General features: G+C 38.6%; 2 protein-coding genes across 2 annotated transcripts; both read left to right on the top strand.

Moving 5' to 3' along the window:
• Positions 1 to 72: 72 nt before the first annotated feature.
• On the top strand, positions 73 to 3,892 carry LOC128317021 (uncharacterized). The gene is made up of 3 exons (XM_026940204.3): positions 73 to 1,761; positions 3,321 to 3,464; positions 3,573 to 3,892. The coding sequence occupies exons 1-3, from the start codon at positions 1,759 to 1,761 to the stop codon at positions 3,732 to 3,734; spliced, it is 309 nt and encodes a 102-aa protein (XP_026796005.2). The 5' UTR covers positions 73 to 1,758; the 3' UTR covers positions 3,735 to 3,892.
• A 2,585-nt stretch (positions 3,893 to 6,477) lies between these two features.
• LOC113542514 (synaptobrevin-1) lies at positions 6,478 to 10,103 on the top strand. Its single transcript, XM_026940098.3, has 3 exons — positions 6,478 to 6,628; positions 8,418 to 8,561; positions 8,663 to 10,103. The coding sequence occupies exons 1-3, from the start codon at positions 6,626 to 6,628 to the stop codon at positions 8,834 to 8,836; spliced, it is 321 nt and encodes a 106-aa protein (XP_026795899.2). The 5' UTR covers positions 6,478 to 6,625; the 3' UTR covers positions 8,837 to 10,103.
• Positions 10,104 to 13,565: the final 3,462 nt, after the last annotated feature.

Below are 13,565 nucleotides of genomic sequence, written 5' to 3'. Positions count from 1 at the left end.
CCCATTTTTAACACTGGTTTGCTTATTAGCTTATTTGATAAAAAGGTATATTTGAATAGAAAATGGAGAAGAAATGAAAAAAAAACAAGGTATACCTCAGAAACCTAGTGGGAGAGAGTATGGACAGGGCAAGTCGGTCCTACAGGAGCGAGCTAAACTAGATCCTTTAATGGACAAGGAGGTTTAATGAAGGTTTGAACCGGGGTGATATAATCTTTTCATGGCGGCAGTTTTTTATAACTGTAAACAAGCTAAAGAATGCCATAATATTTATTCACAAGGCAATCTAAAGAAGATTAGATAAATCTTTTCCCAAATCCTGAAAGGAAAAAAATGATGTCACTACCCAAAAAACACTCAGCGGTGTGCTGTTATCAGAAAATAATCAACAACAGAGTGGTGTCAAACAGGCTGACGCAACATCCCAAATTAATTTGCTGATGATTACACAAGAAGCATATTTTTAACGCATAATAGCCTGAGAATTTCCAAACTTCTCCATCACCAGCCACAGATTCCAGCTTATCTTGGGGGATCCCAGACATTTTCAGGCCATCTGTGAGATATAATCTCTCCAATGAGTTGGGTATTCCCCGCATTTGTCCTATTGTTGGGATATTGCCAGTATGAATCCCAGCAATGCCACAGCCATGAAAATGACAAACTGGGACAAAATGGAGTAGAAATTTTAAAAAAAGAAAGAAGAAAGAAAACATTGTAATGATATATGATGAGAAGATACACGTAGATAATAATAGAGATCTAGACTCAGTGACTCTGTGGATAAAAAAGGAAAAGAAATTGACCAATATCAGGAGGTCCTTTACCAGAGACAAGTCATTAATCAGTTCAGTACTGCCCCCTGCAGGCCAACCACATGCCTAACATGTTTAATGATCAACAGTGTCAAAAATGGCACTGAAGTCTAGCAGAAATAGGGGGAAACAATTAGCAAGTAAAAAAGAAAGTCATTTGTCACATTTGACAGAGCAGACTCAGGGTCTGAATGGGTCAGAAATTACTGACAGTCTCTGCACTACTGAATTTTTGAATCATCTGAGGACAGTTCCAGAGGTGAAGCAGGTCTTTATACCTGACAGAACACATCACACGAAGAGGTAATGGACTCCTTATGGAAAACAAAATCACTTAAATAAGCACTCAAGGTCATAGGCAGTGGGTATTAAATGGTATTCTCAATCTCACCTCTAAATTCAACAGGGGGATCGTATAGCTGGTAAAAGAAAGGTGACTGCTTAGAAGGGCTTGGAGGAAGGCAAAGTACCGTGAGAAGGAAAGGCTGAAGGCTCTCTGGAACCAAATCAAGAGAAGGCTTGCTGTCTTGATGTGGGCAGAGAGAATACGACAGCACAGGATTAGGAAAGAGAAGGAAAAAAATCAAAACCAATTCGATTATGCTAAGGGCCTGCTGGTGGAGAAGGAAAGTAGCAAGTGACTGTGACTTTTCAGGTGAAGGCCACTTCAAGGCAGTCGGATGATGAGTTGCATCGGGTTTACTACCTACGCTCTGTCAACCTGTGACGTACACAGGCACGCAACCACGATGTAAAAAAAAACGGTTAATTTAAAGAACAAACAAAGCTCTGAGCTCAGAGGACTGGGAGAGAGTACAGAGAGAAGAGCTTAAGGGAAACAAAGGACAGAAATCAAGATCAGAGCTGCTGGCTGTCTTTCAGACATCCTTTAGAAGAACCTGTCAAGACAAGAACACAAACACAGAGACAAACAAGGATCGATATGGTAACGTAAAGATTTTATAATATCCTCTTTGCTTTAGTTTCACATTTTCTACTTTCACTCTTCATAAATGTACACAGTGAATAGAATTGCTATGAGACACCTAAAGTACCTTATGGTATGCATGTCTATGCAGCTCTGGGCAGGTCTATGCATGTTCAATATCTGACCATCTATTCTCTGTACAACTGATACACAGCTAAAGAATGTATTCCTTGTGGCAATTCCATGCTTAAAATATTTACACTCACCGGCCACTTTAATAGAGACACCTGTACACTTGCTCATTCAGGCAATTATCCAGTCCGCCAATCGTGTGGCGGCAGCACAATGCATAAAATCATGCAGATACAGGACAAGAGCTTCAGTTAATGTTCACATCCAACATCAGAATGAGGGGGAAAAAATGTGATCTGAGTGACTTTGACCATGGCATGGTTGTTGGTGCCAGACAGGCAGGGGTACGGGTGTTCCTAATAATTTGTCAGAGAGTGTATATCTATGTACTATAACAAAACACTTTAATTCAGTTTTTCTTTTTAACAGTAAGACCTGTGAGAGGTGTGTAATAAGATTCACATATTCATGTCTAAAGGACAAAGAAGGGTGTGGCTAGTGGGTGAAGTATTATATATAAAAAAAAAACGATGAATGTATGAAAATGAATGAAGTATGAGAAAAAAATTACACATGAAAAAAAGAATCATATGTAAAAAAAAAATTAATCATAAAAATTTCATGTGAAAATAAATGAATAGCTAATGTTACTGCAGTTAGCAAGCTGACCTTTCTAGCATTGTTACGAGTAATTTAAATAAATAAAACAAAATGAGGCTTGCATCTATCTTGTGTTTTTTTATACATCTTTATTACCGAAAAGTGAGATGCCACGTGGGAGGTTTATAAAAACAAAACCTGAACCTCAGTGTCACCACAGCGAGTGTCATCACTGTCCATATCCATAACTCTGAGTTCATCAGGAGAGAAATTTCAGTTTCTGTTATTAAGCTATCTAAAGTAGCGTACTAGCAGCGCACACTGACACTGACACTGACACACAACCTCAACCTCAACCATGAATATTTCTTAAACAATTTTTTTATTTTCTGCCTGAAGGAGGCACTCTTCACTTTCTCGCAAAAAAAGTGTGATTTTTATTGGCCAGTGTGTTATGACCTCAGAAGTTCACAAAATTCACCCTGGAGGTGGATGGGGATGGATTCTCTGCCTGGGCTACTTTGTCAGGGTTCAGCTCAACAACATTTTTTACATACTGTATATATAATTTAAATATTGAACACTGCTACGGATCCTATATTTCATAAATGATATGCTAATACACAGTAAATCTATTTGACATACTGTATATTTCTTATATATTTTGGATATGATGGAATATAAGTAAATATTTGGAGTAAAGAAACTTCCTGGAACTTCTCTCATTTAATCAACACAATGTTTATCAATCAGTTGTTACTGATTGTGTGAAAACGGCAGACATTTATGTGCATACTCAGCGTTTTCCCATCGCTGAGGTGTGTGTGTGTTGTGTTTGTGTTCAGGAGAAAGGAGAAAGCCGGGTGCAGCAGCTTCAGGAGGGTGTGGAGGAGGTTCGGGTCATCATGGAGGACAACATCACCCAGGCCAGAGAGCGCGAGGGAAAACTAGAGGAATTGGATGAGAGAGCTGGATTGCTGTCTAAGAGCGTATGAACTTTCTGAATGTCCATGCATAAATAGTATTAGCTGTATAACCTATAACTGAAAAAAATGTGATCTTGCATCTTGAATAATTCTGTTCATATTTTTTCATAGAGCCAACGGTTTCAAAGGTCAACAGGAAGAGTGAGACAACAGATGGAAACTGAGAACGCAAGGGTGCCATTTAATAATTGGAAGAGGTTCGCGACCATCATTGGAGTAGTTCTGACCGTCATTGTCATCGTCGGCGTCATCATATGGTATAGACTGCGTTAGAACAGCTAGTATAAAGACTCTGGTTAAATAGCCAAAAAGCCAGAGAAGAAGAAGAAAAAGAAGAAGAAAAAGAGGATGTGATGGGTGGCAGCTATTTAAGCCACTCAGGAGTGTTTTTTTTTGTTCTGTGTTAAAATTTGCATTTATGTTTCTATACTTTTATATAAATATGGTACACTATATGGTCAAACCTCAATAAACTTTGAAGAGCTCTGCTATTCAAAACTTACTTTGTGTGGTTCTTCTGGTGTCCTCTTCCCCGGCACCGGTACAGAGGTAGTGGCAGCAGTACGAACATAGGCTTCTTCCTGGTTCCAAGTGAACCCAGGAAAATCTATCAGCTCTCTGAGGGCTTGTCCGGGATAACCAGGTGGAGGTAAGAACTTTTTTGTTACGTAGACCTACCTCCATGTGGTTATCTCGTGTTACCTTGGTTAGGATTACACGCATTTCATAACCTGCAGTGTATCTGTCTTGGCAAAGGAGATCATACCTAGGTATGGTATTCGACAATCGATTGACAGCAATAACGGCACACCTTTCACATCCAGAGTGACTCAGAAACTCTGTAAATATCTCAGCATTGACTGGAATTTTCACATTCCCTACCATCCACAGGGAGTTCAGGGATAGTAGAAAGAAAGAATAGAGTCATTCAAGCCAGACTCACTAAAGCGTTATAACAAACGAATGGCCGAAACCGGGTGGATCTCCTGCCCTCACTTCTTTGTGATATTTGCATGACACCGCATCCAACATCACAACTGTCTCCTTTTGAGATAAATATGGGCCGGCCATTTCGAACCCCTTGGACTAAATGTAAATCTGCTGTTTCCTTTTCAGGTGACCTGGAGTTGATTGTCAGCGATTACACTGAAGCACTGATTGAGAAATTGAACAGTGTGCATGGTAATGTGTCTGACTCTCTTCCACTACCAACAGATAAGCCGATTCACACTTTTCTCCCAGGTGATGCTGTATAGGTAAAAAGTCTCAATCCCAGAAAAGTGGGGGAAGCAGCCTTTGGCCCGCCCACTAGAGTGGTACCTGTCACACGCACCGCCGTCCTCACTGACCCCCAACCTCAGTGGCTCCACGCCAGCAGGTTGAAACGGTGCCCTGTTCCACGGACATCTAAGACAGGAGGACATCTGCAATCAAGCAGCCCTTAGGGGGCCTCATCTCACCTTTTCACATATAGAAAACTTATAGCTTTAACACTTGTCTGATAATCTGACAGGAACCAGAACTACTAACATTCCTAGACACCGGTCTTTGGTCATTCTAGAACTTGATCATGTTGTAATCCTGATAAATTAACTCAGCCTTTCCTTAGAAAATAAGTAATTCAACACACGTTTATTACACTCTTAGTAGGGGCCTTATGCTCCTGTGTACATAGTCTTACGCCTCAGTAGCAGTGTGGTGGAACTGAAATTTGGTCTGTGCCAAACGCCACCTCCTGGTGAAACTCAAGGTCTAATGCTACCAATTTGTCCCGTACCAGCAACTGCTGTGGCCCCTGAAAATGTGCGAAGTCAATGCCCAAGCTCACTGTGCCTAGGGAGGAGGGAGTGGAGGCAGCCTTCAAAAGAAAGAGAAAGACATACTCAGGGCTGGCAAGTGAGTAGAGAAGAGCAAGGTGGAGGGCAATTATTTGCCTTGTGGAGGTGGGATGTCAGTGTTTTCTAGAAACATCTATTCAGCGGTGTTGTATTGTGGCATGATAATGTCAGGGCATGAAGGCACTGAGGGGGTGGCAGTGGAGGCAGAGGAGGGCACCTTCTGTCTGTGGCTTTGAAGGAATTTTAAGGCATTGGAAGGCAGGGACCCTAGAGCCAGCAGCAGGGGATGGCAGGGAGATGTCCCAGCCACTGCCCAACCACCAGGAGGGGTTCTGGGATTAAAGAGTGGCTCCCACCTACCACCTTGCAGCTGACTCACTGACACAGTTGGAGGTGCAGCTGGCAGTTATGGCCAGCAGGCTACTCCTCTGTGCATCATTGTACCCATGCTTTGCCTTGCAAATTGCATCAGTTCTCTGAGGTTCACTGTCATACAGTTTTAAAGAGAAAACCAGCTGGTAAATTGTTCCTGCAGCTTGGAGAACTCGAAGCAGTTTTCAGCAGGTTGTCTGTTGTACTTCCTGTTGTTTCTGCAAATAAAACCAGAACAACCTTCCTTTTTTTTTTTTTTAAATTTGAAAAGTGTTTTGTTACTGAACAATTACTGTTATTTTTTCAATAACTTACACATTTTTTATATTTTCTTGAAAATAAATGATTGCAAACCTAAACAGTTTCTCTTTTCTATACTGACACATTAATACAGAAGATATAAAATAAACATCTAAGACAAGTTAATATAAGGAATGTGTGATTCCTAGAGCTTATGTACATTACTGTATCACTGAAAAAAAAATTGCTTTAAATGTACAGTATTTATTTTACAGCAAAATACTGTTTTATTATTTTACAGGATTGTACTGTAAATGATTAGACAGTTACAGCAGTGAATTGGTTTACGGTAAAATATCAGAAAATGCAGTGTATTGTGGGATATCTAATTTTTTTTATTTAACTTTATGTGCTAGTAAAACCTAAAAATCAATCAAGTGGCCTTGGCAATCGGATGATGAGTTGCATAAGGTTTGCTATCTTCAATCTGGCAACCTGTGACGTATGCAAATGTGCAACCACAGAAAAAAAAAGGGTTTGTTTAAAGAACAAACATAGCTCTGAGCTCAGAGGACTGGGAGAGAGTACAGAGAGAAGTGCTTAAGGCAAAGAAGGGACAGAAATCAGGATCAGAGCTGCTGGCTGTCTTTCAGACATCCTTTAGAAGAACCTGTCAAGACAAGAACGCAAACACAGAGACAAACAAGGATCGATATGGTAACGTAAAGATTTTATAATATCCTCTTTGCTTTAGTTTCACTTTCTCTACTTTCACTCTATATATATGTATACAGTGAATAGAATTGCTATGAGACACCTGAATCACTTTATGGTATGCATGTCTATGCAGCTCTGGGCAGGTCTATGCATGTTTTTATGCTCCCTTCCATATCTGACCATCTATTCTCTGTGCAACTGATACACGGTTCAGGAACTGTAATTGAAACACTGCTCATTCAGTCTGCAAAACCCCTGTAAAGCTGCTCATACGGTCCAATTATCCAGTCCGCCAATCGTGTGGCAGCAGCACAATGCATAAAATCATGCAGATACAGGTCAAGAGCTTCAGTTAATGTTCACATCAAACACCAGAATGAGGAAAAAATAAGTGATCTGAGTGACTTTGACCATGGCATGGTTGTTGGTGCCAGACAGGCAGAGGTACAGGTGTTCCTAATAATTCGTTACTGAGTCTATATCTATATACTATAACAAAACACTTTAGTTCAGTTTTTCTTTTTAACAGTAAGAACTATGAGAGGCGTTTAATATGATTCATATATTCATGTCAAAGGACAAAGAAGGATGTGGCTTGTAGGTGCAGTAGTATTAAAAGAACAGTTATTATGTTTTGTGCGGTTTAAAGGCAGGAGTGTGAAATGTCAGGTTTAGCAAACATAAAACAAAAACAAATCATAAAAATGTCGTATGAAAATAAACTAATAGCTAGCGTTACTGCAGTTAGCAAGCTGACCAATAAATTAAAAAAAAACAAAATGAAGCTTGCATTTTACAAATCCTTCCAAACACACACACACATTTGTATCATATGTTTTCTATCTCATAGCTAAGTCAGATAATAGGTCAGGCTATAATAACAGGAAGTGGGTGATTAAATGTAAACCCAGAGTGTCCTCCTCAGCGCTAATCATCACTGCAGATTGGGTCTTGAATTGCCAGTTTTTCCACATAGCAGACTTCATTCTGCCACCATATTATCAGGACGGCACTGCTTATAAACTGAACTGACAAGTGAGATGCCATGTGGGAGGTTTACAAAAACAAAACCTGAACCTCAGTGTCACCACAGCGAGTGTCATCACTGTCCATATCCATAACTCTGAGTTCATCAGGAGAGAAATTTCAGTTTCTGTTATTAAGCTATCTAAAGTAGCGTACTAGCAGCGCACACTGACACTGACACTGACACACAACCTCAACCTCAACCTCAACCATGAATATTTTTTTATTTTCTGCCTGCAAGAGGCGCTGTTCACTTTCTCTCAAAAAAAGTGTGATTTTTATTGGCCAGTACTGATGTGTTATGACCTCAGAAGTTCACACATTTCACCCTGGAGGTGGACGGGGATGGTTTCTCCACCTGGGCTCCTTTGCCAGGGTTCAGTCTTTCATTACAAAAGTACTGTATATATATATATATATATATATATATATATATATATATATATATATATAAAATTTAAATACTGGACACTGCTACAGATCCTATATTTCATATACTATAAACTAATATACATTTGATACACCGTATAGTTCTTATATATTTTGGATATGATGGAATATAAGTAAATATTTGGAGTTGTTAAAGGAAGTCCATCGTCAGTGGCTGGTGCATGTAGAGGAAGCTAACTTCCTGGAATTTCTCTCATTTAATCAACACGATGTTTATCAATCAGTTGTTACAAGTGTGTGAAAACGGCAGACATTTATGTGCATACTCAGCGTTTTCCCATCGCTGAGGTGTGTGTGTTGTGTTTGTGTTCAGGAGAAAGGAGAAAGCCGGGTGCAGCAGCTTCAGGAGGATGTGGAGGAGGTTCGGGTCATCATGCAGGACAACATCGAAAAGGCCAGAGAGCGCGAGGGAAAACTAGAGGAATTGGACGAGAGAGCTGAATCGATGCTTAAGAGTGTAAATATGAACTTTCTGATCGCTCATGCATAAAACTAGTAACTAGCCTATAAAAAATGTGATCTTGAATCTTGAATTATTCTGTTTCATATTTTTCATAGAGCACACAGTTTCGGAAGTCAACAAAAAGAGTGAGAAAAACTGTGGAAATTGAGAATACATTGTTGCCGTGTAAGAACAGGAAGGTGATCGCGGTCATCGCTGGAGTAGTTGTTCTGGTCATCATCGTCATCATCGTCATCATCGTCGCATCACAAGGCCAGAGTCAGAACTGAGAGAATAGAGACTCTGGTTAAAAAGCCAGAGAAGAAGAAGTGATGGGCGTAACAACTATTTATGCTACTCAGGAGTGGGTTTTTTTTTTGTTCTGTGTTAAAATTTGTATTCAGATGGTACATGTAAACACTTTCTGCTGCTTCAGTCTCCATTTTTTATATTGTTTGTAAGGCTTTGATGTGTTTATACTTTTATATAAAGATGTGTGTATCTGTTGAGGTGAACTGCACAAACTGTAACTACATACTGGGGTAAGAATGAAATTTTTTTGGACATCTACAGACCATGTAAATGTCTGTTTTGCCTTAATACAGGATATTTAATACTTACAGAATACAATAATGTGGATAAATTGACTATAGGTGCATGGTCAAGGAAAATGGAGGAATATGGATCTTGTGTGGAAAAGGAAAAATATGTTAAATATTACCTCTGATTTGCCTCTGGAGTCATTAGAGATTTCAGTATTCAGTGCCTACTTCTGCACTTGTGACGCACACTCCTTGCTGTTTGTGTTTACTCTTCTATATCTACAAGAGTACTGGTAATTTTTTGAGTCTGCTTCCTCTCGAGGTTTTTTCCCTCATGTCGTCTCGGGGAGTTTTTCCTCACCTATGTCACCTCTGGCTTGTGCATTACGGATTTACATTTGGATTACTGTTTTGTGATTATACTGTATATTGTTACACAAATACAAATAAAATTGATATATATATGTAAAAAAAACTAAACATTAACAGCAGAACCATGGCTGAAGGACACCAGGGGTTTCTCTGGGTTCAGGGTTCTCACTCATGAACTTCCAGTCATCCGGAGTCTATCCCGGGAACACTGCACGTGAGGTAGGAATACGTACCGAATGGGATGCCAGTCCATGCACACACACTCATACTCACACACTCATCCACACCTAGAGGTGATTCATCATAGTCAATCCGCCTCCTGGCCTGTTTCTGAGAAGTGAAAGGAAAACTGAGAACCTGGAGGAAACCCCTGCAGATACAGGGAGAACATGCACACACACACACACACACACACACACACACACACACAGTAACCTGAGATCGACCCCGGAACCCTGGAGACCTGAGGAGGAAATGTAGCCTTGTTATGTTTGGTGCTGATGGGACTCTACGATTGTGGTCAACCAGCCGCAGTAGAAAATACAGACTTTTTACAATAAACTCCAGGTGTTTGGGGAAAGAAGCTGCTGCACATCTGTTTTAGTCACTTAAAAAATGTTACTTCCTCACTTTCTTATTAAATACTGTATATAACATCTTTTCCCTAGAAGAGATTATTTGTTTTATGTAATTATTTTCTACAAGAATTTCAATTTTTTGTGTGTGTGTGTAAAATTTAAGAAACGAAACTATGAACACCTCAGTGTTTGTGTGTTTTTTTTTTTTTTTACAAAATTAGATTAGACGGATTGTGGATCTCACTAAAATATTGATGAATACAGTCTTGTTATGTGCAGCATGTGTGTGTGTGTGTGTGTGTGTGTGTATGTTGAAAGTAACGTTGTTTTTCACTTCTCCGTTCTCTATAATGTGTTAGAAAATCTGCTTCAGTTATTCAAGTTGTTCAAGTTAAAACGTTTGTTCGCATAAAACAACACGAAATATTATATTAATATTGTATTAAGGTTGTTTGGACATATTTTGGGTTTAGGAATGACCTCGAGTGTCCTTGGTCACGCCGTTTATCAAGCTGTAGAAGTTGTAAAGAAGTGAATGTCACATAAACAGTAACGAATGTGTTTTGAATAAGCGGATTAAAAAATTTTTCCTCGAATTTAATCGTTTGCTATTTTTCCGACTAATTCAGGGTGAATTATTAAATAACATTCACGCTCAGATGTAGGAGAGGCCTCTGTTTGTTTGTTTTGTGCAATAAAATCTCTGAGATGAATAAATTTAATTTGTTAAATTGAAATGTAAGTAATTTCATGATAATTTTAATAAAGAATAATAGTAATCGTCGACATGTTGCTGTGGTATAAGAGGAATAAAACACATCAGGATGCGCTGCTATAGGAAAATAATCAACTTAACAATAATCCCATTGCTTCACTGTTGATTAATTTCCCACATCAAGCACCGCGCGGAGTTTTTTATTCGTCACGCAACATCGCAGCAGCGGTTGGAGGAGAAGTTAAAAGGAGAACTGATATCGTGTAATGATGCTGAATCTGGAAAAAGGTTCTAAGGGCTTTTCCTGTGGTTGAAACGGCGTCCAGTTTGAACAGTAAATATCGACGTATTCTGTTTGAACTTCTTTTTTTTTTAGATCGCCAACTGTTTTGGATTTTTGTGTAACTCTCTGCTGGGGTTTTTTTTTTCTCTCCTGGTGTTTGCGTATTCTATTTTTGAATGACAGTTTTGGCTGTTTGTATCTAAACACATTAATATCGTCTATATCCGCGTGAAAGATCAATATTTTCTGTCAAAGTGGTTTCTCTTGGCCTGAGTTTTCTGCTTTTCGCACATCAATAAAATAAAATTAAGGTGTATTCACACTGATGTCAGGGATATGAGGCGGAGTTAGATGCTTTTTAATATTAACTAAACCACAAACGAATCAACCAACGTAGAAACAACAACGATAAACATGACCTACGATACACAAAGCAAGAAACATCCAAGAAACGACAACAACAAACGACAAAAGCTTGACAAAGAAACACACAGAAACCAGAACTTAATTAGAGGTGCTAATTAGGTGCAACAAGAAACACCTGTGAGTGATCAGTGATCAGTGATCAGTGATCATGTGATGCGCTGGGGCTGATGTAGTGCTTGTCGGCCATTTTGAACCAAATGACGTGACAACTAACAAGCTCTAAGCTTCAGGAGAGTCTGGTTAAGCGGAATGACTGTTTATAGCTGCTATAACGTAAGTGAGAACAGGAACTAACTTGTTTCATGGATGTTCCACAACATTAAACATAACTATAAATGGATAAAAAGTATGACGTGACGTTATTTAATTATATAAAAATCGTAATCGTTGTTAAATTGCTGTGGTATAAGAGGAATAAAACACTTTGGGACATGATATTATAGGAGACTCAGAATCCCATTGTGATTATGATTATGATTATGATTAAATAGACAGATTATGATTATGATAAATTGACAGATTTGAGGAAATCACAGTTTGGAAATCTTTTTAAGGGAGGAAATTCCAGAGTGATGCAACGCTCTAATCCAGTGGGATTGTTCTCTGGGCTGGGATTTTCCTTCGCTGGGTTTTTCCCTCTCTGTACTGTGAAAGTGAAAGTGTACTGAGGAACAATGCTGGTGAGATAAAGCATGTAAAGCTCCTCCTGCACACACACACACACACACACACACATACACACACACCACCACCCTGGAGACACAAAGGAGTGTGAGTTCTGTGTACACAGCACGCAGTACAGGGTTGCCAGGTTGGCTGTTTTTTTTATGGCTGATTGTGCAGAAAGACACATTAATAATAAGCAAAGCTGAAGAATACTAAATGCCATTATTTATTCATATTATGGTAAATTTGTGATATTATATTATAATATAAATAAACGTATACATTATTTATATTGCAATAGACTGTTCATTCAATTAAGTAAGTTCCTTTAGCTTTGTTAAATGCTATTTAAATTAAAAAAAAGACTCATTTCTGAGTATTTATCATTCATTTATTAATATTATAATATTCAATTAATTACTACTGAAATTAATTTAGCTTTATTAAGTGCTGTTTGAATGGTTTTACACCATGTCAACTAAAAAAAAATATTTATTTATTTATTTATTTATTCAAATCCATAATTTCCATTAATTTTTCCAACCTAATATGTTGATATCGGTAAATATGCATTTTAATATTATTTATAAGTAATTCATTTCTGGGAAGTTTTTAATAATAATAATAATAATAATAATAATAATAATAATAATAATAAAACTGTCTTTTCAAGAGACACTAGTCCTCCTTTTAGTTTATTACAGAGTATTAAATACTGTGTTTCTTTAATATTGTAATATAATAAACTACTGTATCATCAATCTGGCAACCCAGATAGGGGCGTGACACACACACACACACACACACACACACACACACACACACACAGTGGCACGTGGTATAAAAAGATTTCTTTAATAATCAAACACAGCTATGAGTATAGGTGATAACAACCCACGCCCCTCCACACACACACACACACACACACACACATAAGGAAATAAAGGACTGACCTCAGGATCAGAGCTGCAAGAGGTTCTTTCATTCTTTGCTGTCTTTCAGATGTCCTTTAAAAGCCGTCAGTAACAAGAGCACAGAAAAACACGAACAGTTATGGTAAGTTTTACCCTTTTACACTCCTTTCTTCTTCTTTCCTTCCTCAGTAACTGTTGCACTTTTCAATCATATGGCACAGGTGTTAGTGGTTGTGTTAGTGGTTTCCCTGTAGAGCTGCTATGGACGTGTGTGTACATCACAAGCATCATACTTTTTATCTGTTTATTGTTACATTTAAAGTTTGTGAATCAGTTCAGTGAATCAGTTCCTGTTCTTGCTTAGGTTAGCTATATATATATATATATATATGCCTCTCTCTCTCTCTCTCTCACACACACACACACACACACACACACAGTTTCCTGGTCTTGCTCACTTGTGTGTTGTGTTTGTGTTCAGGATGAAAGTCAAAGCCTGCTGCAGCAGTTTCAGCAGGATGTG

The sequence above is a fragment of the Pangasianodon hypophthalmus genome, chromosome 24 (genome assembly GCF_027358585.1).
Source record: "Pangasianodon hypophthalmus isolate fPanHyp1 chromosome 24, fPanHyp1.pri, whole genome shotgun sequence".
Lineage (NCBI taxonomy): Eukaryota > Metazoa > Chordata > Actinopteri > Siluriformes > Pangasiidae > Pangasianodon > Pangasianodon hypophthalmus.
This window is presented reverse-complemented; position numbering and strand designations above follow the sequence as displayed.

Bases quoted from the DNA above. Each gene is read 5' to 3' on its own strand.
- LOC128317021 (XM_026940204.3), top strand. The intron at 3,465-3,572 runs GTATGAACTTTC...ATTTTTTCATAG, and splicing joins CTGGATTGCTGTCTAAGAGC to AGCCAACGGTTTCAAAGGTC.
- LOC113542514 (XM_026940098.3), top strand. The intron at 8,562-8,662 runs GTAAATATGAAC...TATTTTTCATAG, and splicing joins CTGAATCGATGCTTAAGAGT to AGCACACAGTTTCGGAAGTC.